Source organism: Microchirus variegatus (genome assembly GCF_963457635.1).
Source record: "Microchirus variegatus genome assembly, chromosome: 10".
Lineage (NCBI taxonomy): Eukaryota > Metazoa > Chordata > Actinopteri > Pleuronectiformes > Soleidae > Microchirus > Microchirus variegatus.
The window spans coordinates 937741-962671 of NC_139811.1; the positions used below are offsets into that span (position 1 = coordinate 937741).

General features: G+C 43.0%; 2 protein-coding genes across 5 annotated transcripts in view; one reads left to right on the forward strand and one right to left on the reverse strand.

Moving 5' to 3' along the window:
- Positions 1–3846: 3846 nt before the first annotated feature.
- arl6ip1 (ARL6 interacting reticulophagy regulator 1) lies at positions 3847–12211 on the reverse strand. Its single transcript, XM_083896978.1, has 6 exons — positions 12067–12211; positions 10609–10742; positions 9167–9286; positions 7790–7907; positions 5830–5914; positions 3847–4686 (listed from the first exon to the last, which is right to left on the reverse strand). Exons 1-6 carry the CDS (start codon positions 12100–12102, stop codon positions 4568–4570), a joined length of 612 nt encoding a protein of 203 aa, XP_083753104.1. The 5' UTR covers positions 12103–12211; the 3' UTR covers positions 3847–4567.
- A 2014-nt stretch (positions 12212–14225) lies between these two features.
- The window catches only part of srrm2 (serine/arginine repetitive matrix 2), an 11922-nt gene continuing 1216 nt past the window's right edge, over positions 14226–24931 (forward strand). For 2 of the 4 annotated variants that reach the window (XM_083896835.1, XM_083896836.1), the window contains exons 1-12: positions 14226–14410; positions 15896–16147; positions 16660–16755; positions 17159–17344; positions 18351–18434; positions 18518–18586; positions 18660–18695; positions 19393–19509; positions 19711–19846; positions 19933–21926; positions 22841–23770; positions 24402–24473. In XM_083896835.1, coding sequence (XP_083752961.1) covers positions 15900–16147; positions 16660–16755; positions 17159–17344; positions 18351–18434; positions 18518–18586; positions 18660–18695; positions 19393–19509; positions 19711–19846; positions 19933–21926; positions 22841–23770; positions 24402–24473 — 3968 coding nt within the window. In that variant the 5' untranslated portion in view covers positions 14226–14410; positions 15896–15899. The remainder of the gene's footprint in view (positions 14411–15895; positions 16148–16659; positions 16756–17158; positions 17345–18350; positions 18435–18517; positions 18587–18659; positions 18696–19392; positions 19510–19710; positions 19847–19932; positions 21927–22840; positions 23771–24401; positions 24474–24931) is intronic. The other 2 variants (XM_083896838.1, XM_083896837.1) reach the window with 2 other exon arrangements.

The window sequence follows — 24931 nt, forward strand, 5'->3', positions numbered from 1 at the left end:
CGTGTTTCCCCGGAGACGCTAGTGAAGGTGCTAAGTCGTAGAGTCAATTTGAGTAAAATGAGCGGATTTCGGATACAAGTGAGGCAGTTATCGTATCAAAAAGTCAGAACGTCAGCCCGACATTGTTGTGAACCCCTTTGTACAAGTTAGTCTCGTTACAATAGCACGATGAACTGGACGGTGAGGGTACTGCGGGACGACTTTGTTTGCAGCCGGCATTTGAAAAGGGACGATTTTTTGACGAGGTTTAAGAAAGGTGCCGTTCCTGCTCTTTATACCTGGAATAATTCCCAAGTACCAGCAGCGAGGGGCGAGTGCGTGGGAGCGGAGACTTTCTGAAACGCCGGCTGCAAAAAGTAGCATCGCTTGGTGTGAAGTCGTCCCGCCGTGCCCTCGCCATCCGTTCGGCTCGCACACACACATCCACCAGAAACCTATGAAAGTTTATCGAGACAAATTTGTACAGAGGGGTACACAACAATGTCGGGCTGACGTTCTGGCTTTTTGATACGATAACCGTCTCTCTTGTATCCGAAATCAGCTAATTTTTACTAAAATTGACTCTACCACTTAAGGCCACATTATACTTCTCCGACTGCGTATGCGTTATCCGTCTGCGTCACCACGGAGACGCCTCGAGCCTTTATACTTCTGCGTCGTGGTGACGGAGACGCGCTGCAATTTCCCGCCCGATCAGTAGGGGTCGCTGCGCAAGGTTGTTGTGCTTCAGGCTACAGTGAGCAATGGCGTCGAGAGAGAAAGACTGTTGTTGTTGAAACAGTGGCCGTTTCTCACTTTTCTGTGTCACGGAACGCAGTTTTGAGATAATTTGAGGCGAGAAATTGGCCATTTAGAGTCTAAACATGTGCTGTGTGTGTTAAGATATGACGTATTTATAGTTTGGCAGCGGCGTTATCGGCGGGGATCAGCTCCGCCTCTGTGGGCGGTCGGGTGCCCACTGTGAGCCGGCACAGAGCAGCTTAGCTCGGCCTGTCCTGAGGACCAATCACAGCTCTTGCCGTCTCCGTTATCCCTTTACGGAGTGACGGACACTTAAAAAATATTTTGTGCAGTCGGAGACTACGTAGAGGCTCTTCGAAAGGCTCTGCGTCGACGCAGAGTCTCTGCGTAACCTACGCAGAGCACTTTACGCAGAAGTATAAATTGGGCTTTAGCACCTTCACTGGGGAGCAGCCCAGCAGCCACGGTTACTGGGCGGAAGTTCCATTGTGCACGTCTCCTATTGGTAATTGGTTGGAAACTTGCTCCTGGACGTGGAAGGAGTGTGGAAAGTCGGGGTGGGGGAGGAGCCGGGTGTCGCCCTTTGACCTTGCTAACTTGGATGTGGTTGTGGTGCTGGTTGTGTTCGGCCTGTGCTGTTCTCCATGCTAATGATGGTGTTCATGATTGCTACTTTAGTGTGTTGTCTGGTGCTGTGGTCCATTTTGAGCAGCAGTGGAGCGATGCTTAAGGAAAAGTAGTAGCATTCGTCCACGGCTGACTCTGGTTTTGGCGTCGCCTGTAGAATGGTGATCCCGTCTGCCGGCAGTGGTCTGCTCCTCCCTGGTTCTGTCAGGGTTTGGGTGGGTGTAGTTGACCTCTGCTCCCTTGGGCTCCGGGACCGAGGCCTGTCCCTCTCCCCAGAGGACAAAGGCTCTGATTTGAATGATGAGGGAGATGCAGAGAGTGGCCGACACTCCAGCATGGCAGACAGACTGCCGCACGGCTTCTCCTCCTCTGATCCACAGTGAGACATCGGCGTTGGCGATTTCTCCTCCTCATTCAAAAGAACCCGAAGGTTTCTTTGTGAACTGAAAACACCAAACAAAAGTGAACTCAGTCCTTGTGACACAAGAGTTTATCACAAATGTAGTCATGGATCATTTCACACAGACCTCCTTTGGTGGATGTAGGGATCGAGGAAACCCAACAGGTCTTTGTATCTCCATTCCTTCTGAGTGCCTCCTCCTACAGCCAACTTCTTTTTCCGGTTTCTGACATACGTGTCCCTCAGTGTCCTCCACTTGTGTTTGCACATATCGACTGAAACAAAGAAGAGACGGGTTAATAACATCTCTAAAATATGTCTTTATGTCGCTTTTCCACTGTACAGTTGTAGCTCGGCTCGGGACGGAATGGCTCGTCCATCTCACCATTCAGCGGCTGATAGAGAGATAGAGAGTGTCTGCTGGAGATGAGGAGACGAGGACACAGTCAAGGAAATGATGGAATAATGTTTGTTTTTCATCTGATTTCTGGCTGAAATTTGGGGATAAAAAGGTGAATTCAGTTTATTTGCCAGATAACTTTCCTTTTAATGCTTTTAATCTTTTTACATTAATTTCTGCGTGATTAATGTTTTAAATTGTTGATTTTAAATTGTGTAATTGTTTTAATTTCTATAATAGATTTTTTAATCGATTGTGTTCAAATGTATTTCTTTGCCTATAAAGCACTATGAATTACCTTGTGTAAGAATGGCGCTATACAAAAAAACTTGCCTTAACATTTATTGAATTTTTTGTTTTAAACACGTTTTTGAGAGATTTAAATATGTATATGTATATATATATATATATACACACACACACACACATATATATATATATTTGTTTTGATGAGCAGTCTAATATATTTGTTATGAAATAAGATAGGAAATGTGCATCACAGCAGCAAAGAAATTGATATTTAAAATAAGACTATAAAAAAGGTATGAACTGTATAAAATTCAAATGGTTCCAAATAACATTAAAGTGTGTCTTTCCTGTTTCTAATAACATGATTTGTTTGTCATTAAGAGGAACTCACCCTCTGCTCCCAACGCCGTTGCTACGGTGATCCAGGTTTTTTCTTTCTTTACATTGTCCTTGTAATAAGCGTGTCCTGGGTCATAAAAGACGGGGTATTTTTCTATCTCAGCGATCAGCAGTTCCTGATCCATGCTGCACGCGATTATGGCGTCAACACGGGGGCTTTTATTCTGAAGAAAAAATAAACCGGATGCCGAGTGTGGTATCGGCGTTTGACTTCCTGTCCCGCTCGCGCTGAACTCTGCTGAATTGAAGCGTCGTGTTCCGTCATCCGGCAAAAACTGAACCCCCGCGTATTTTCAGTGAGAACAACGATCGTCGTCGCACGGAACCGCAAACGTTACGCGACACCAACGGAGCCGCTGTTGACAAAAGTCCACTCGTGTCTCTTCCGAAGCCGCGACGCTACGCGACGGATACGCCGACCGACGGGAGGGACGGATCCAGGCGGTCTCGTGGGAGTCGTCAAAGGAAGCACACGCATGATTCGAAAGCCACACTTCCGGTCATACCTTTCAAAATAAAAACGCTACTGGCGAACCTGTTGAAGATGTTCAGATTAGCGTCTTAATCTGTGTTGTAAAAAGAACGTGGCAATAGTGGATCAGTGGTAGGACCAGTTGTCTTTCAACTGCAAGGTTGTGGGTTCAATTACTGCTGTAATTAGTGTCTCTCATTTTATTTGTTGCTGTGCTTTTATTTTTAGAGGCTTCACAGAAGTTTGTCAGGGCTTCCAGCGTTCAGCTTAACACACGTTGTAGCTCCGCCCTCTTCGCCACACACACACACAGCAAACACATGGACCGACCCATCCTCCACACACACACACAGCAAACACATGGACCGACCCGTCCTCCACACACACACACAGCAAACACATGGACCAACCCGTCCTCCACACACACATGCACCGACCCATCCTCCACACACACTGACCCGTCCTCCACACACACACACTGACCCGTCTTCCACACACACAGCAAACAGACTAGAGTTGCATTTTTTTTGTTATTCAAACGAAGAGTGTAAATTAATTTAAATCAAACTTTATTCACTTTGTAAAGATCTGCAATGAAGACAAACCATGAAATGAGAGAGAAGAGAGAAGAAGACATAAATAACAAAGAGAAGGAGACAGAGACAGGCTGAGGTAAAAGGCCTATGTACACACACACACACACACACCAATGACACATGGTGGGGTTTCAAATCAGAGCTAACACACCAGAGTCCAGACCAAAGTCCAGACCAGGGTCCAGACCAGAGTCCAGACCAGAGTCCAGACCAGAGTCCAGACCAGAGTCCAGACCAGAGTCCAGCTGAGCTGCTTTACATCCAGTTGCTTGAAGTGCTACAGTTAAAATACGACCAACGCAAAATAAAGAAAAAAGATTTTCATGATATTCACGATCTAAATGTGACAAAAACAAACATTACTATGAGAAGATGATGCAGTTTTTGCTCAGTAGTCACTTTGTTTAAAAGCATCACAGACGTTTGATAACGAGAGGAAAAGAAGAAAGATTGAAGTCTGTGTAACCGTCATGCTGAGGGAGGAACAGAGAACTCAATGTGATGTGATGTCAAATAGTGACGAGACGTCAAACTTATACAGTGTGTGAATAAAAAAAACAAAAACAAAGAGGAAACAGGAGGATATTTTTTTTTTTTTTTCTTCCCCTCCTTTGTTCAAACTTCCTTCCACCCTCCATTCAGTGACGTGGTCGTGGTCCTCCCTCATGGTCGCCACTTCTCATCTACTCGTTCTTCTTCTCCTTGTGTTTGAGCAGTTTGTTGATCTCTCTCTTGGCCATGGACGTGTATTTGCTGATGAGGCCGTGTTGGTTTAGGCCGGGCAGCAGCAGCAACACACTCACTGCAACACACACATCAAAAAACAACAAATAACTTCCTTTTTCCTCCACTATATTTAACTCACCCGTGTGTCGTTTATACATGTGCTCACTTTTTCTGAATTAATATCGTTTTGGTTCACGCCTGCAGTACACACTTGCAGCCAGTGTGTGGCATCGTTTGCATGTGCAACTGTTGTCCCCTATAGGCGTCTCCTTTTTTTTTTTTTTTACCTCAGAGTAAGAACGCCGCAGGAAGTGTGTAGCCTTGTGTTTTTAGCTTCTCCGATAGCTTTTGTGTGTTAGCCGGTGAAACCCACACGCAAGGACTGAACGATCGTCTCCGTACGCCTCATTTGCATAAACGCAGTTAAATCATATCACACTCGTTGAAACTACACTTTCCTGGCATTTTGTCGTTGAACAGAGCTGTAAAGCCATGTGAGGACTGGAGCGTCGCTAAGCACGACGCAGTGATCTGCTCGTTTCTGCTCGACACTTCCGTGTCAATTTCAATCGCACATTAAATCATTTTATTTATGTTTTACGCATCCAAAATATTATCCATGACTTTTCCAAAACTTTACAGGAAATTTCGTTTTTCAAACTTTTCAAGGACCTACAAAATGCATTTTCAATTTCCAAAACTTTCCAGGTTTTTCATGACCGTACGAACCCTGTGCCACAGTCCAATTTACAACAATAACCCTGTGTTGTAAATTATTACAACAATAACAGAGCCGCTGAGATCCGCGTCCATGAACGTATATGTTGCTAATGAGGACACGCTTCCTGGTCTTTAAACGATGCGTTCACAGCCGCACGGTTTTTACACCTTCACACAATGACGTGCTATAACATACCACGCCAACACGACGGAGGAAGAGAAAAAAACACAAATGCTCGACCCGAGGATAGTGGTGGGAAGACTGTCAGACTGTAAATCATTTTTTTTTTTTTTTTTTTTAAATGAACAAAAGCATTTGAGCCGAGTCATGTTTGTGACACAGTTGGAGAGTGATGTCTTTGAAGTGACTCAGATTCATAAACGGTCTAAAATGACTGTATCAGATATTCCAGTTTGTGATATCGTCCCATCACGAGTTTTGGCTCAAGTTTTTCTACATGAATGAGATCATTTCAGTGTGAAGGTGTGACGTACTCACCGATCAGGTAGGTGAGGAACAGGTTGTGGACCTGCTGTCCGATCCAGGCCACGGCCAACAGGCTGCTGATCACTGAGGCAAAGTACTGACACACACACACACACACACACACACACACACACACACACACACACACACAGACACACACACACGTTAAACTGACCACATGTAACAGACTCTTTAAGGCTGGCTTTACACGACAACGCTCCCGCGTGAAACAGACAAAATATTTTATCGGATGTGCCTTTCGTTTAGACGGCGACGGGGTTTTTGGGGCTTAAAAACTCAAAAAAAATGAACCCACCCTCCAGAGTGGAAATCTATAAAACACTCCTCTGTCGCGTTCCCGTCTAAAGGGTTGAAAACGCAAAAGTGTTTTCTGAGCTGCTCACGCTGGGACGACGTCACGCTGGCTATCCTCCAGCGTGTACGCGTTGACGTCAGATCCATGTGCAGTACAGACAAACAACAACAAACATGTCGGATTCGATCCATCAGTCCGACATTCAAGTTGCCTTAGCTGCTCTGACACTGATCCAGGAGTCATTTCAGCAATTACGCCGAGTTAATGTTGTGGTTTTTCGACTGTGGGCGACTCAGCGCTACTAGAGAGAAGTAGAAGGACGTTTCAGCGCATGCGCGCGCTCCTGGTGTTGTTGTATGACAGTGCTTCACAGTGCCACCTAGCCACCTGGCATGCATACTACATCAAATTTTACACACTTTTGCGTCACCGTGTGCATGCAGATTCCCACCCAAAGACGCATGTCTAAACGCGAAATAAAAAAGTGGGAACGCAACGCCACTTTTGCTGTTTGTGTTCAGATCGTTGTCGTGTAAAGCTTAAGCCTAAGACCCTTTTCATCGTCATGTCCATCACATTTAAGAGCTTACAGAGGTCACTCATTCTCTAAAGGTTTTATTCAAGACAGTCCATGATTTGTTTCCACTTCAAAGATATAAACGTTTGTTCATATTCTCAGAGATAGAAAAATCCTTTACAAAGATTTTAAGACCCTTGCAATTTATGGATTTAATTGTAGGATTAACATGCATTTCGCGATTCATTGATTCTGATCTTGCAGCTTCTTAGATTTGAATATTATATATAATAATAATAATATATATATATTTGGCAGGTTTAGAGACAGCACATGACCTCAGTGACCTTCAGTCTGACGACGTCACATTTCAGTACGGGCTCAGCTGAACCTCGTCAGAGCAGGAACTAAACTAATAAACTAGGTACCAGGTTCTATCACTGATGGAAACGGGAGCTAACAGGAGCTAACAGCAGCTAACAGCAGCTAACAGGAGCTAACAGGAGCTAACAGGAGCCTCGACAGAGCAGCACAAGCTACGCCGTTTTTCTCCTGAAACGTGGTGAACAACAAACTCAGCAGGATTCATAAAATCGTCACTTCATGTTAGTGAGAAACTCTGAAAGAAGTCGTGTATTTCAGACCTAAAGCATGTGATAAAACCACACAATGTTGTGTTTCATAAACAAAGTCTATTTCTATGACTAATTATGAAGTCTTTGATTCAACCCCATTTTAAAAACAAGTTTCACTGATGAAATAAGTGGAACAGTTTTAAAAGAGACTTCATAAAAGAGCAGAGTCCACTCTTCAGCTCTTTGTGACCCAGTTAACGTCAGTCTAAGTGGAGCAGCAAAGCCACGTCAGATGATTTATATATACATGTTTTTATATCTGGGCCACAGAAAAGCTCATCATTCATCACAGTATTCAGCCGTCTGCAGTAAGGAACATGCATACAAAATCACATACACAGCCATTTTACAATATTTTTGCCATAATTGGGGGAAAAAAACAAAAATGCTTAGAACTCTTGAAATACACAGTGGACTCTGTTAGAAAATACAGAAAGCAGAACATATTCACAGTTCAGAAACTGAACAATCACACAATTCAAAGGTATTTTTTAATAAACCTACCATCTTGGGCTTCTCCTCCTTCAGGGTACAGAGACGCTTCCACCAGCCGACAACACGGCGCTGGGTCTTCACCAGGTTTCCACAGATCTCATGGAAACGCTGCTGCTGCTCGGTGGTCCTGCACACACACAAACACACACAAAGTTCAGAAGCATGTTTTACATAAAATGGCATAGAAACAAGTAAAATGTTCAATATTACCATAGAAAACAGATGGAATTAGGGAGCATCATCAGTCTAATGATCCCTGTGATGGTTAAACGTCGTTTTCTCAATACTGGTGAGACGTTCCATTTTTATGGTTCATTATATTAAGGCCCTATATCACCATATCAAATGGTGGACACCGCCTAAGCCTTATGTCAATGGTTAAAATAAAGAGCAGTAGCACATATACGACCAATTTACTGTCAAACAAATACAACAGAAGTGAGACGCTGCAAAAGCCACCGTGGAATCCTAACTCCCAAACTTCAACAACTGAGATGGAAATCCCAGAAATTCAGAGTTCCGACTACAAATGGAACAAGCTCTGATATTTCAGCTTCTAACAGTGAATATTTCCTGGTTTCTTTGCTCCATATAACGAAGAAATCATTTATCTCCACGTTTGACAAACACTGATCAACCCTTTACGGGCGTAACGGCTAATTGATTATGACCATAATCGAGCGATGCTGGACTACATCTGCTTCACAATCTCATCTCAAACAATATTGACCAGCATCAGCAGCTTCGGTTTCCTGAGCTGTAACTAAAAACACAATGTTGACACGGTCAAAATGCTGTAATCCTATGAACTTGCTGCTGTGTGTTAAATGTGCAGTAGTGCAGAGAGGGAGTACACGGCAACACACGGGTCATATAACTGGGATTAAGGTGACTGGTGGAGGGACAGGCGGTCACTCTATCCTGTCCTTGGTGTCTGGTTCTCAACACCATGCGCACACAGGCCAGCCACGAGCTGCATACAAGAGCTGTGTCAACTTAGTATGAAGATAATATCAAGATTGTGCTTTTAAAGACATGCAAACCACATTATCGGGTATTTAAATAAATTATATTGTAAAAATGGATGAAACGCATATTGAAGTTGAGCAGGAACCAGTGTCACATGACCTCTCACTAACATCCTCCCTGCCCCACAAAGGTTAGTCACGCGTGGTTATGCTAAAAAGGGAGAAAACATCACCGGCCTCTGCAAATAAATCTTTGACATGGTTTATTCTTTGCGCTCTGCTGCACAGTTTACCCAGAGTTCAATGTTCAAAAAAAACCAAACTGATTATCAAAATAGTTGACAATTTAGTCAGTGATTTATTGCATCCCTAGACTGCACTGATAAACATAAATTCATAAAGTCATTCTCTCGCTCACCACTTATTGGCGCCAAAGACTCGGGGAGCGAGCGTTGGAACCAGGTAATCAGCCAAGCACAGTAACATGACGGAGCAGGAGATCCCCGTCAGCACTGATGGGTCCAGGTAGTAAATCAACCTGGAGGAGAACGTCAAAGCAGTCAGACATGTTAGAAACCAGTTTCACTCCAGCTCAAATAAAGAAACACCAGCGAAGAGACTTGTGCAAATGTAAAATGGAGCTGTAATTAAAAACACACATTTCCCAGTGAGGGGTAAACAGGGAGAAGGTGTGAGCATTCTGGAGAAATTACAAAAGGAATGCACATTGTTAGCAAAAAAAACTTAACACTTGCATGATGTAAAAAAAAAAAAAAAAAAAAATATATATATATATATATATATATATATATATATATATATATATATATATATATATATATATATATATATATATATATATATATATATATATATATACACACATACATATATACATACATACATATATATACATACATATATATATGTATATATATATACATATATATATACACATACACATATATATATATATATATATATATTTTGTCTTTTGTATTAAAAAGATGCACTTTATCAGTGATTGCAATTATAAAAACAAAAAGTGTTTGAGTCCAATCACAACCTAAACTGTGGTGCATCTATTATCACAAACAATTGAGTGAGTGGACTTCATGTGCGTTTGCACAAGTGATGACATTTAACCGGGTCTTTGAACGTCGCAGAGCCCCTCTGCAGCTCAACACGCACTGAACCCCATGCACCAATATTGGTTTGTCCGATACACACATACAGTGAAACTCTAGCACTCCAACTTCTTAATATCATGATTGTTTCTATAAAACACAGATACAAAGAAACCTAAAAAAAACAGGGGGTGTGAATCACACAGTACCTCACGTTATGATACGAGTTAGCAATAATATCACCATACAACCATTGTGTGCAAGACAATCATAGAGATACATAACTATATCTGAAAAGAAAAATGTGATAATGAGAAAAGTGCAACACAAACAACTTTAGAGCATCTTAAATTGTTAATTAAAATGTTGAATTTGCCCTGCTGTATTGATTATCATATTGTACGAAGAAGGACAATAGTTCACCATCCATGTATTACATTGTGTATCGTGAGGGACACCCTGTGATTAGCATACTGTACGTCTACAGAGGTGAACAGCATTGTTTCCTGCCAGAGGGGGCGTTATTCAGCAACATGGCAAAAACCGGGCTACTTTCAAATCACTGGCCCGAGTTGAGAGTTAACATTTAGGCCAACGTGAAGAAGCTTAAGTCATAAATGGAAAATCAAAGAGGATGGGTATATAACACTAAAGAAAGAAACGTGTGCTGTGTCAACAAGGTACCTAGCTGTATCTAACAAGCCCTGCGACATGGAGGTAAAAAAGAACTCACAGGAAGAGCACGGTGGTGACACCCATCAGGGCTCCGGGGAACCAGGGCTTCTCCCAGCGCAGGACGCGGTCACCAGCCAGGATCACTTCACCCCAGCCCTGCAGCTGCTCCTCCAGCTGAGCCGTTTCCTGAGCCTCAACACACAATTCAAAACGGACCATTCAGCCACAAAGTGCAGAGCATGTCGACGCTCAATGTGATGACACAGCCACAAACCAATGACATTCAAGTTTGTGTCAGAAAAGAGCAAATGCATGAGAAATCGGTCACATTAAAGAACATAAAAGAGCATTATTGTTTACATAAAATAAGAACTTATGTGGTGCATTTAATAATATTTGACTATTACAGCCGTTAACGCATTAAATCAAAATGAACACTGGTTCCTAACACACGGCAACAGTCAGGCACCGACTCAGCAAACAGAAGTTTTACCATGATAGAGAAAATCATGAGTAGAGAGAACTTGTGAGAGAACTGAAAATGTCATCAAGAAATATGCGGCAGCACATTTACAATGAAAGATGGAAGAAGGAGTGACCTCACTTTCCAGTTGGCCAAGGTCCTTTGAAGTTGGGGGAAGAAGAAACATGGACAGATGTCTCTCAGGCTAGCCATGGTTAGCAATAGCAGTCAATAACAATGCTCTGTGTTATTTTACTCACACAAACATCAAATAACGGTGGAAGAAGTAGTTGGCTCGAGCTGCAGTCGTCTGGGGATTTCATATTGGGGTTGAATTCCTCTTCCTTTAACAGGAACGCGATCATGTTGTAATTATCACACTTGCATTTTGCACGAGACAACCGTGACAGGAAATGTTCAAATCTTTTCACGCCGAATTAACTTAAATTTTGTTCATCACAAAGTGTCGTTTGGTTATTTTAGTGGCAGAGAGGTAACGGTATTTTCCACATTATCACTGTGCAGTTTTAATATTGATCGTTGCATATTTGGTGCAGACACATGATATCCTGGAAAGAACAGTTGAGACAAGTTGCCTTTCATGTACACCAACTAGTCCCAGAGGACAAACATTCAATTTCTTAATGTCATAAAACATTAATCCAACAATAATCCAGCTAGTCTTAATATAACGAAGTCGGGTGATGAACGCTGGAGGGGGCCCCTTGTGACTATCTGCCCCGGGCAAGAACAGTAGAGCAGTCCCTGACTGGGTCCACACGGGTGAAACCGTCTCTGCGGAAGCTAATGAGCTAACATAGCATAGTGTTAGCTAGCTGCTAACACAAACGCAGCCGTTTTTTGTGACGCACCGTCAGTGAAAACGGCTCGGAGTCACAGAGTCGGTGTTTGTGTCGTTTGTCCTGTTGCTGTTGTTCCTCCCTCGACATTAAACATCTATATTTCTCCTCTAAACACCAGCAGCTGCGTGGACGCCACCGGAGCAATGGAGCAGCGCACTAAGCTAGCGCTAAAGCGGCGGTTAATACTCACGAGCAGGTTTGCGCTTTTGTTGTCGCCTTCAGCCATGGTTCACGGAGCGGCGTGGGTTTGACTTTCACCCGTGGATTATCGTTTGAAATGTCTGTTTGCTAGAGCCCGGACACTCGCTTCCTCGTCGGTGCTTCAGCTGTCACTGTAACGGTCGAGCTCTGGCAGGAAGTTTTTATCTGAAAATCTGCGTCAAATAAAAACGAGGGGCTAATGGACTTCTGGGAAATGTAGTGTTAGATCAGCCGCATGTAAAAAAAAAAGAAGCCAGATTACATTATTAGTATGATTAGAGACGCAGTATTTGTGACAACGTTCACTCAGAGTTCGCACATCGAGATTTTTAATACTATGTCTCTTATAGGAATGGACATGAAAGACGGGTAATACTTCAAAGGGAGATCATACAATGATGAGAGGACACGGCGCCGCATCATGACTCAGCACTTCCGCCGTCGAGGGACAGGAAATGAAGGGCACCACTTCCATAAAACATCATAGAGCACAGAAGACAAGGAGATATTGTTTTCATTGCACTGATATTTTCTGTATTTATTTATTCAGCAACTCCATTGTCTAAACACAAAAACACAAAGATATGGACTAATGCACTGGACAACTAACTGATTACTGTAGTTGCTTGTGAATTGATCCCTGAAAATGTACATGTGTGCTCAGCTTTTACCTAACAATAAAATACATGAAATAAGTGGTGGGAAAGGTGAATATTACACAAATCTGAGAACCAACATAATGAATCATCATGCCTTTGAAGAATATTTAAAATAACGGACAATTTGTGTTCATTTTAGCAACACGGTGTTCTTCGTAGCTACACTTATACGCTTGTACATAAATGAAAAAATATTCACATTAAAGAAGCTTTTCATATTGTTATTGTTATTTTGAGTCTATAGTAAACACCATTAACTAAAATACTCACACTAAAACACCTACGCACAAACATGAGCCCATTGAAAACCAGATTATATCACTTTTTTTATTCTTCATGACAAAAACCTGGCAATCTATGGATTATAAACTTAAAAAATGTATTTGATGTTTGATGTGTATGATGAGGAACAATTTTTTGAGCACATTTTGGTGCTGTCGGTGTGTTAATGTAACTTTTTGAAGGGACATATTCAGGTTAACTTGTTTTTTTTGTAAATGTAGTCATTGAATAATAAGTGGCAGAACCAGTCTTGTTCTGACTGTACTCAAGTATCAGAAGTAATATTCTGATAAAGTAAAACCATTAAAAAAGGTTCAATTCCTGGCTCTGCTCGTCCACATGTGAATGAATGTCTGCATGTGTGACAACTGTAGCGTAAAGCAGCTCATCAAGATTAGAAAAGCTCTATATAAATACAGACCATAATTAAACACGAGTAACAAAGAGCGTTAGAGGACATTTAGTGGAGTAAAAGTACAAGTTAAACTTGAAATATAAATAACGAAGTAGGGGAAAGTTAATGGGAAATAAACTTGATGTGCAGTGCGACTGTTTGTACACTGGTTGTCTGTTTTTTTTGTGACACTTCTTGACGTGAAAACATTTGAGACATGTTAGGTAAGACATTAACCTTGCATGACATCCACTGTTGTATTTGTGAAACTTTTATTTTATTTGTGAAAATGCTAAAGGGGAGATTTCACTATTTTTGTTTTATACTCAGACCTCATTAGAACAGGTCTGGATCCAAAACTACTGTACCTAGACTTCTGAAATCTGGACTAGATTATCCTACATACTACATACATAAAAACACAGTCTCTGATTTGTGAAACCTTTATTCTATTTGTGAAAATGCAATAAAGGCACATTTCAAAGTTTTTTCAGCATATAGACCACTTTGGACTAGGTCCTGATCCAAAACCACTGAACTTAGACTTCTCAAATGTGGACTAGATTAATCTACAGACTCTGAAGATTCATAAAAACACACTCTCTGATTTGTGAAACCTTTATTCTATTTGTGAAAATGCAGATACGTGAGTTATGTACTTTGTTACATTACGACACTGAGCAAATAAACGTTGTTTTACTAACTTTCCTTGAACGCATCTCAGCGTCGACGTGCGTCCCGTGCGTCCCGTGCGTCCCGTGCGTATGACGTCACTTGGTTTTTCGTCCCGTTCTTCCTTCCTCTCGGCGGAGCTCAGCGTCTTGCTAGCTGAAAGCTAACTGCTCACATTATTTCTGTCACCTTCGCCTTTGTGAAGACACGGTTATTTCAGCGCGATTTGTCAAAGCTTCGGATTCTACAGGAGATTTATCAAGAGGAAAAAACAGGAAAACAGTCCCGCCGACAGCGTTTCCTCCGCTGCCGGAGGTGAAACACTGGTACGTAATGAAGACGTTAGCCTGTTAGCATGTTAGCTGAGGCCTGGGCCAAAGAAATAAAAACGACACGTTTCATTAAACGTCTTAATCATATTATTGTTCGTATGGATGCACCTAAGATAATGTTTACGTGAACGTGTTTATTGGACAGTTTTCTCCACGTTAGTCCACAGTAACTGACCGTGTTCGTCACGCGCGCAGCTACAGGCCTCTTCTGACTGGCGCACGTGTTTGTTTTAATCTTATTTCAATCAAATCTGAAGATTTGAGTAACAGTAAAAATTAACTTGTTTTTTTGCGTCACAGAGATGCCCACGTTGTTATAACTTAACAATTAAATAAAAGTAGCACATCCGCAGTAAGTGACGAGGTTTGATTTTACTGTTTTACGTGAGAAATGCTATATTAATAAAGGTAATTATTATTTCATATTGCAAGCGTGAATGGCAAAGTTAAGAATGTAAATAAGTAAATTTACCACAGACAAATATTAATGGAGACAATGTATAGTGTTCAGGAGTGGGTGCATACAATGGGAACCGATATTTATTGTGAGTATGAGTGTTGTAAATGACTTTGATTTTAATACAGTTACTCAATACCTTCCTTTTATAAATACAATGGTTCAATGGTTTGTTTACAGATTAATTTCAAGGGGATAATGTGACAAGCCTGTTTCTTTACATGACTTATGCTTATGAACATGATAATGTTAGTATTAAAGTAAAATTTCACACATGCATCAGGTTCTCGAGGTGACTGCCTTTGGTTTGAAATTAAGAAATATGCCTGGTCATTAGTTACATAACAAAGTTTTGTCTTCAATACTATTATAACAATTATGGATACAGGATGTTGGACTTTTTGCCGATATGAGAAAAATGCGTACTACATATAAGGAGGTAGCAGCTTATTCAGTCTACTGTTTTAGTCCATAAAACAGGTTCTGCGTTTTCTGACTTTTTGTCGACATTTAAGGGCCTCTGCGAAGACGAAAACGGGTCTAGGTGAATCCGCTGATGTTATTTATTGCATCAGAGTATTTGGAGAACAAACTGTTTTATATATTTATTTTATAAATAGCTCACTGAGTGGGAATGTCTCAATACTTCCCCCTTGCATTTTCGTGGAGACAACAGATTGGGAAAAATTATCACTGTCACTTATCCTTGATGTTGTCGTCTTCTTCTTGCATATGTATTTTGTATTTTTCTTTTCATGTTAACTTAAATTTTCTTTCCTTGGTCATCCTAACTTTCCTCATTCTGTTTCTGTGATTGTATATATTGTAATGTATACTTATTCAAGTTGTACACAGCGCACACACGTTGCAGCGCCATGTATAGGCCTGTCACATGTACTGCAGTATTTCGAGGTGTTTTGGGGGTGGCGAAGACCTTTCCGGAAACAATGCTGTGTTTATTGAAATTTTTTTAAAGCTGTGAGTTTCATTGTTGTAATCCTCTCTGTTTTTTCTTTCTGCAGAGCCATGTACAATGGGATTGGCCTGACCACACCGCGGGGCAGTGGCACCAATGGCTACGTGCAGCGCAACCTGTCGAGCCTGCGGGTGAAACGTCCGCGGGACGAGCGCGGCGGTGAGCGCGATGAGAAGGACCGGGAGAGGCTGGAGAGTCAGCTCAACAGGCAGCCCAACGCCGACATCCTGGAGCACCAGCGCAAGAGGCAGCTGGAGGTGAAATGTGCAGAGCTGCAGGACATGATGGAGGAGCAAGGGTAAGAAAAGAAAAAAACAAGAAACATCGCATGTTTTGATCAGTAATTATTAATTATTATGATTAAATCAAATTCTCTGATTTTACCGGTTTCTTGTATGTGAATATTTGTGTTTCTGCCATTTCCTATTATCATTGTTATTCTCCAAACTTTGACTTTGCTCTTCATGTGAGTCCAAGAAGCTCCAACCTAAAGAGTTTTCAAATAATTCATAACAATTTACAGCATTAGATAAAGGAGGTCTATACAAACAAAAATGTGTGTGAATGAGACATTTATGTACCAGTGTTTGTGTATAAAACTCTGCCATGGAGCTCAGAAACAGTGCTATCAGAAGTCAGATCTGAATTCAGGTGATGCAGAGTGAACCTTCCGGGTTCCCGCTGAAGTCGCTAAAAAGGCGTGGTTTGTCGAGTCGTTTGAGCAGCAGTAAATACTGAATGTTTTGTGACCAGTGCAAAGTGAGGTCTAATTAGCTGTCTGCTGTATGTTGTTAAATCTTCTTTACTCAGGTATTCTGCAGAGGAGATTGAGGAGAAGGTGAGCAGCTTCCGCATGATGCTGCAGGAGAAGCAGGAGCCGGCTCCGCCCACGTCTGACAGACCAACGTAAGTCCTTTTTCTCTCTGTTTTAAAAAGATCGAGTCTAGTAGGGCCTGACGATATATGACTATTTTATCTATACAATGACCTGTCTGTCATGAATAATCATCATATTCATTATTTTGAATAAATCGACTTTTCTGCAAACTTTCTACTGACTTCAAACAACTTCCATGGATCTTATGCCATGTTCCATTTGTAGTCTGTAGAAGCACAAGTCAACAAATGGCAGCTTTCTTAAAGCAAGACCTTTAACTAAAATACCTTTTTAAAAGTCATATTCTAACGCTGTATGAAAACCAAACCATTTTGATCTTAAACTGATGATACTCTTGTACAAACATGTGGATCTTTGAGACGATGCTCAACAGTGTTGGTGACAGAAAACTCTATGGCTTGTGAATGTTAGGGCGACAGAGACTCATGCACTGGCTGCAGCTAACCAGCAGAAGAACGACCGTCTGCGCGCTGCGTTTGGAATCGCCAGCGACTACGTGGACGGATCGTCCTTTCACGCCGACCGCAAGGACAAAGAGAAGGAGAAGAGGGAGCAGGAGCGGCTGGAGAGGGAGCATCTGCAGCAACAGAAGTATACGTGAGTAAGACGGACGCTGAACTCGTTGTTAGTGATGCTAGCGTTTCCACTAGCATAGTACCTGCTACCGGTTAAGAAGAACATCAACAGCAAAATGAAAAAATGTGGTTCATTTCATGGCCCAGTTCTGTACAAGATAAACGGACTGTGACAGTGACGTCACACAGAAGGCCACTCATGAGACCGGCTCTGGTGAGTTTGTACTATGATGTCACCAGACTGCTGGCCACTGATTGGTCAGAGTGCCGTCACAGGAAGAGACGTCCAACAAAAAAAAAAAACTGTAGATATAGTGAAAAATACTTTACTAAAAATATGGGTTAGTCTCCAACAATTACCAGGGCAATGTCTAAAACGTTTATATAGTTTTTGTATAGACGTTAAGCACGGGTTAACTTAACACAGTTATATATTTATTTTTCGATGCATATGTTTAATTCCTCTGCACATTTTTTACTCTGCTAGTACTCCTGCACATTTTTTATTTCTCTGTACATACTTGAATTCTATGCAAATGTTTAATTTTGTTACATATGTTTAAATTACATTTTTATGATTTCTCTGTACACATTTAAATTTATGTTCTATCTCATGTCAATCTCAGCGTGTGGTTACTGTGTTATACGTTATATCTAATGTATGTATGTTCAATGTGTGTGTTACTGCTTCTGGATGCTTGAATTATCTTCGGGATCAATAAAGTATATATCTATCTATCTATCCATCTAAATTCTCAATATTTAACAGAGGAGTCTGACAGTCTGTGCTCCAGTCATGGAGGAAGTACTGAACAAATGCTTTTAATGAACTGTTTCGATTGATTCAGTTACACTGAAAACAACTGCTTTACAAGTCACGAGTCACTCCGTGTGTGTGTGTGTGTGTGTGTCAGCACAGTCTCAAGCAGCCGTACAGTGATGTCTCGGCCCACGTTGAGTATGTACTGCTTTTGCCGTGGAGATGCAGCTTATAACTACATTTTATGACCTCTCTTTTGCGCTCTCAGGTTGGTGGTAGATTCGGAGGATTCAGATTCTCCTCCCAAAAAGCGTGGTCGGAAGAAGAAAAAGAAAAACAAGAGCAGAGACAGGTGAGATACTGGACGTTTCCTGACCTCGACAAAAAGGTCAGATCCTTTTTTTGTGTTTGATTATTGTTCTGTTCGGTCTCCAGCAGCTCAGAGAGTGTGTCCCCATCGCCTCGCAGAGAGAAGAAGAAATCCAAAAAAAAGAAAAAGAAACGGTATTTAACTATCTGAACCTTTTTTGACCTTTTAATGATTCTGTGAATGTTAACAGAACAATTTGTCTTTCAGTGAGGCATCTGAAGAGAGTGGAGAAGAAGAAGACAGGTAGGCACATTTTAATTTGGTCATAATAAGTGGATTTAGGCCTCGTTCAGACCGTGTATTAACATTAACTCTACTGATCCGTTCACTGTATGACCAGTCACACCTTACATTAGGACACATCCTGGATGAGTCTCCTGTGACAAACATGAGATCAGCCCTAGGTTTATATACACACTGGCGTCATGACTGTTCACAAAAGCGAAATAAATGGGTTTATTCCAGCAAATTAAAAGAAAAGCGCAAGGGAAAAGAATAGATAAAGGCCAGAATATTCGGTAGAATAAAGAAACACTAACCACTTGAAAGATTGGAAGTTTATTTCAAACAAACATGTTAAACATTTACAATGACGACATGTTTGAAAAGGAGAAGACCGTTTGCCCAACACAAAATAAAACATAAGAACTCCATTCTTGTCCGAAAGAAGAAGAAGGAGAAAAGTGCTGCTGTAAACTAGCAAGTCTTAAAAAGTGGTTTATTAATGACTAAATCCTGAATTTAGACAAGACTTGCACCAAATTGGTGCAACCGCACCCAGATTACTGAGGATGGATGTTAATACCATGGATGGTTTATAGTCTGAGAACTGTAGCTTCATATATTTCTGACGAAACAAAGATGAGATAGAAGTCGTAGTTACTGATTGCATAGGTTCATGTGCAGCTCTAACCTTTCTTTAATTCTCACCCTCTCAAAGTTCCCCAGATGAAAAACAGAAAGAGTCGAAGAAGAAAAGGAAAAAGAGCCAAAGTTCAAGTCCTCCCAAAACAAAGTTGGTGCGACGCAGCAGTGTCTCGTCCCGCTCCTCTCACAGGTACAACAACATTTTCCCAATGTAGACTAGTCACCAGTGTAACTTCAAATTATAACATAAATCATGTTTATTCATTTATATGTGGCCCAGTGAAAACCTGGACTGGGATTAGAACAGGACCTAATTCAATCAAAAATAAATAAGTGAAACCCAGTCATTTTCCATATACGTAACCGTTATTTTCTGCTGTGATATTAACAGCCCGTCTCCAGCTGCTGTGAAGTCACGTCAACAGGAGCAAACTGCAAGAAAAGACGACGAAAAAAGGGAAAAATCGCCAGAGAGGAGGAGACGAGGCTACGATGAGCAGGTCCCACGGCGTCAGGGAGGTGAAGCGGTAAGACATTTCACTTCATCTGCATATCATGACGATTGTGAACATAACATTTACACCAGCAAATTATTTTTTTTCCCTCCACTTAGAAGAGGTTGAATCTTGAAAGAGGGACAGAACGACAGAGCGAGATGGAGAAGACTTCTGCCAAGAAGAGACATGACTCCTCATCTCCTTCACCACCACCACCGCAGATCATCAAGAGCTGGGAAAAGGAGAAAGGGAGGAGATCCAGAAGCAGAGACCTGCAGAAAAGGAGGCGTTCGAGGAGCGTGGAAAAAAATGAGAGGGAGAAAGGACGGCGCTCTCGAAGCAGAGAGATGGACAGAGGGCGGCGTTCAAGGAGCAGAGACAACAAGAGGGACAAAGAGCATCGTTCCAGAAGCAGAGACATGGACAAAGGACAGCGTTCCAGAAGCAGAGATGCTGAGAGAGGGCGGGGTCTTAGAAGCAGAGATGCTGAGAAAGGACAAAGTCCTAGAAGCAGAGACGTGGAGAAAGGACGGCGTTCCAGAAGCAGAGATGTGGAGAGAGGACGCAGTCCTAGAAACAGAGACGTGGACAGGGGTCGGAGTCCTAAAGGCCGAGACATGGATCGAGGGCGGCGTTCTAGGAGCAGAGACGCGGAGAAAGGACAGAGTCCTAGAAGCAGAGACGTGCAGAGAGGGCGGCGTTCCAGAAGCGGAGAAAAGAGGGACAAAGGAAAGGAGTGTGTTCCTCAGAGAAGCAGACATGACTCCTCTTCCTCATCCCCTTCTCCTCCACCTAAACAAGACACGAGGAAGGAAAGAGGCAGAGATGCCGAGCGAGAAAAAGACAAGGTTAAACCAAACCAAAAGACGAGACGCGACTCTTCGTCCTCCTCGTCTTCTCCTGAAAAGGACAGGAGTGGAAATAGGGAACGCAGAACTGAAACAAAGCTTCATTCAAGTGTGCCAAGTGAAAAGGACAACAGAAAAGACACTGGGAAGAGACAAGAGAGGGAGGTGTCTCTTCACCAATACAGGAACAACAGAAAGGACGGACATCCATCTGGTGATTCCCGCTCACCTGCTCCTCGGTCACCTGTCGCCAGTGGAGGTCAACGAGACCGAGAGAACCAGAGAAGAGAAAAGGAAAAAGCAGAAGTTGTTAAGGAGAGGGACAGACATGTGAGCATACAGGGAGGACAGGACGGCAGCAGAAACAGAGACCAGGTTGTCCAATCGTCTGCAGAAAAGAGACAAGATGGTCCGAGGGACGCAGCAAGAAGACCAGACGAGAAGACGAGGAGCCCACAGAGGAAGGACAAACGTGACGAGAGGGTGAAACCTGCTGAGAAGAGGAAGGAGAGCAGCAGCAGCAGCAGCAGTAGCAGTAGTAGTGGCAGCAGCAGCAGCAGCGACAGTGATAGTGACAGCTCATCATCATCCTCTTCATCCTCATCATCCTCTTCATCCTCATCCTCTGAGGATGAAGGTAAAGTCGTGAAGACTGGCTCAGCAGGCAGGGAAAACGTAACCCCCTCTACCAGTGCACCAGCTGCCATCGGTGCTGCTGTTCATCGGTATTTAGTCAACGGACGAAAGGAAAGCTCGGTCTCGGCCTCTGAGGGCGAAACACTCAGGCCTCAGACGGACAGAGGAGACGGAGCAGACAAACGTGACAGGCCTCCTCACAGATCTCCGCCCCACACCAAGGGTCAGGAGCGATACAGCCCCACGCAGATGGACAGCCCGAGTCCCCCTCCGTCCCCAGCCGACAGATCCAGCACCAGGCCTGAAGCCGAAGCAGACAAAACGAGGTCAGGGGACACGGGGAGGGACAAAGACACTGCCAGGAGGCCTGCAAGACCTACTCCCTCCACCAGGAGGTCACGGTCTCCGCCCCAAAAAGCCACTGCCACCTCCCCGGCCCGTCGCACGCCACCGAGGCAGTACCAGGAGGCCCCGCCCCGCTCCAGGAGACCATCTCCTCCTGCAGCTCGGTCTGAGCGGGACAGAGAGAGGCAGAGGGACAGAGACAGGGAGAAGGACAGAGAACGTGTGCGAGCTGCCAGAAGGTCCAGGTCCAGAAGCCCCAGGAGGCAAAGCCCCCCCAGCAGGTAGGATAAGAACTTTCAAAATAGGGCTGGGTGATAAAGCTTAAAAATGAAACGCCAAACTCTTTTTAAAAAACAAACTACACACAGTGTGGACGCTGAAGAATATGAACCAAAACCAAAAAAGTCAAATATTGACTGGGTGGCGACATAAATAAACTATTTTTAATATTGATCGTCACTGTTCACACCTTTCATTAATTCAGTCTGTTCAGAAACTACTCTGGCCGATGATGAAATATTTATCAGTGGTTATTTCTCAGCTTCTTTTCTTCAGTTTTTTTGTTTTTTTTGCTCAATATAACAGAGAAAAGAATTGAAACTCAATCATTTTGAAAACATCATCATTTCCTGGTTTGACAAACACTTTATAGACCAAACAAGTAATCAATCATGGGCAGTTTAATCCATTATGCTAATGCCTTAGACTTAAACTCGACAAATGTATTAGACGACCACCCAACTGAATTTAACTGAATAGCATATTTTTAATGCCAATATGTAGTATTATTATAATAATACATGAAGTTTCAAATTCACTGTTTTACCTAAACAACCCTGGAAGGTAAAAGTAAAGCACATATTTCTTGATTAAGATGTCAAATGTTAGTTATTTACTTGCATTCCTGAACAGCAAAATGAGTTTTAGTGGTGGAATGTTATTCTTGATTCATTTCTGACTTCTCAGAGAAGAAGCTCAGGCTCAAACGTGGGCATAAAAAGGAGAATTTGGTGTTATTTGTTTCCTCATTTTTATGATTTACACTTATTACTTACACTGTATATTCCCCCATGTATCCATTTGATCTTTCCTTGATATAAGTTGAGTCTTGTCCACACAAGTGTCTGTAAACCAATGTAAATCTGTGTATTTCTTTAATATCCAGACCTAACAGTTTGATATTTTGGACGACCAGGTCTCGTCGCTCTCCATCTCCACTGAGGCGAAGGAGGAGAAGTCTCTCCATCTCCAGAGAAAGAGGCAGGGAACGAGAACGTGAGGCGACCAAACAGAGGGAGGCGCAACAAGAGCGAGGGCGGGAGAAGGTGCATCAGCAACCTCCAGATGTTCCTCAGCCTGGCAGGTCATCGTCCTCCTCCTCATCAGCCTCCTCCTCCTCCTCCTCCAGCTCCTCCTCTTCATCCTCGCCTTCACCCCCGAGCAAAAGTAAAGACACACAGACAGAGAGGGGAAGAGAGCGAGAGGACGGAGAGCAGAAAAGTCTCTCCTCCTCCTCCTCCTCACACCGTCCCTCCACGGCCCCGTCCCACGCTCCGCCTCCAGGACGACGAGGCTCGCCGCCGGACTCCAGGCGCTCTGACCTGACGTCCAGGAGGTCACCGCCGGACTCCAGGCGCTCTGACCTGACGTCCAGGAGGTCACCGCCGGACTCCAGGCGCTCTGACCTGACGTCCAGGAGGTCACCGCCGGACTCCAGGCGCTCTGACCTGACGTCCAGGAGGTCACCGCCGGACTCCAGGTGCTCTGACCTGACGTCCAGGAGGTCACCGCCGGACTCCAGGCGCTCTGACCTGACGTCCAGGAGGTCACCGCCAGACCCCAGGCGCTCTGACCAGACGTCCAGGAGGTCGCCGCCTCGCGCCCGACCGGACGCCGAGCAGTCGCCACGAGCTCCAAACAGGAAGCAGTCGCCACCGGCAGCCGCTCGACCGTCGGACCAAACGGTCAGAAACGAGAGAAGTGTCAACGGCAAGGAGGCAAATAAGAAAGCCAGCAGGAGCAGCAGCTCCAGCTCCTCCTCATCCTCTTCGTCGTCCACCTCTTCCTCATCTTCATCCTCCTCCTCCGACAGCTCTGACTCTGAGAGCAAGGAGCAAGGAAAACAGTAAGTCCTCTGTCACTGTTATTCTTCTAATGGGCCAAGACATTCCCAGGAACGTGTTCACCCGGGGGAAAGAATTCCTGCTAATCTGAACCTCAAAGTTCTGTGAAATGTATTAAAATCAGGCTGATGAAGCATGGAGCGACTGTCAGACCCACTGCAGCTGCTCCTTCAGCTTCTTATAGTCCTCTTTACGTTTCTTTAGTTTTACCCACACATCGAGCTCCACCAGCTTGTCTGCTATTTGGGTATAAGTTGGTCGTTTGGCGTCGCTAAATGTCCTCGGCTAATACGCACAAAAGAGCTTGGACCTCGTGGTCTGTCCACTGGTCATAGGTCCTTCTCTGTGAACATTAGGGTTTAGATAGTTTAAAGTTTGGTTGCAGCATTCTTCAGAACATCGCCCTCCTGTGCTGGAAATCTGAAAAGTCCCTGGTCATGAGTAGGTTCTTCTTTTCCCCGGGTTATTTCACAGGGGTAAATGAGAAAAGTTCCTGTGGTGGAAAAGGGCCTTTCCAAAATAAATCTACAGTTGAGCTGTGCTCACAGTGCCCCCTGGTGGATCATGTTGTAATTATTCAGATGCTCTTCCAGGCCGACGAATATCAACTTGAAATGTTTTCTCTTTAAACAGGAAGACGACCAAAACCCGTAATAGCTCTTCATCGTCCTCGTCTGACAATGAAAAGGAAACAAAGAGCAAGAGGTAAGAAAAGAAAAGATCAATCATTACATACACTACGTCATTATTTCTCATCTTTTGGTGATGTGTCGTCGTCCTTCCTCGATACAAGAATCCATACGCCAGGGCAAATACTGACGTTTTAATGGATAAATTACGACGTCACAGAAGGGTTAAAGATTTTAAAATCTTTCTGAATATTGAGGCAAAATGTGCTCATGACTGTTTAATAATATAATCTATGGATTCATGACATTCAAGCCACTTTTTCAGTGATGTTTTTTTTGCAGCTCTTTTCGTAACGTGACATTGATGTTACACTCATCATATATGGTTCAAGTTATGTGACAAGAGTTCTATATGATGTATAATCATGTTGTCAAAGCAATCCTTTACTTTAAGACCGTAAATGTGTTCAGTATATTTCACTTTTATGCGATGTGTATATATGGGTTTTACACCCACTTTGTAAAGAGGACCGT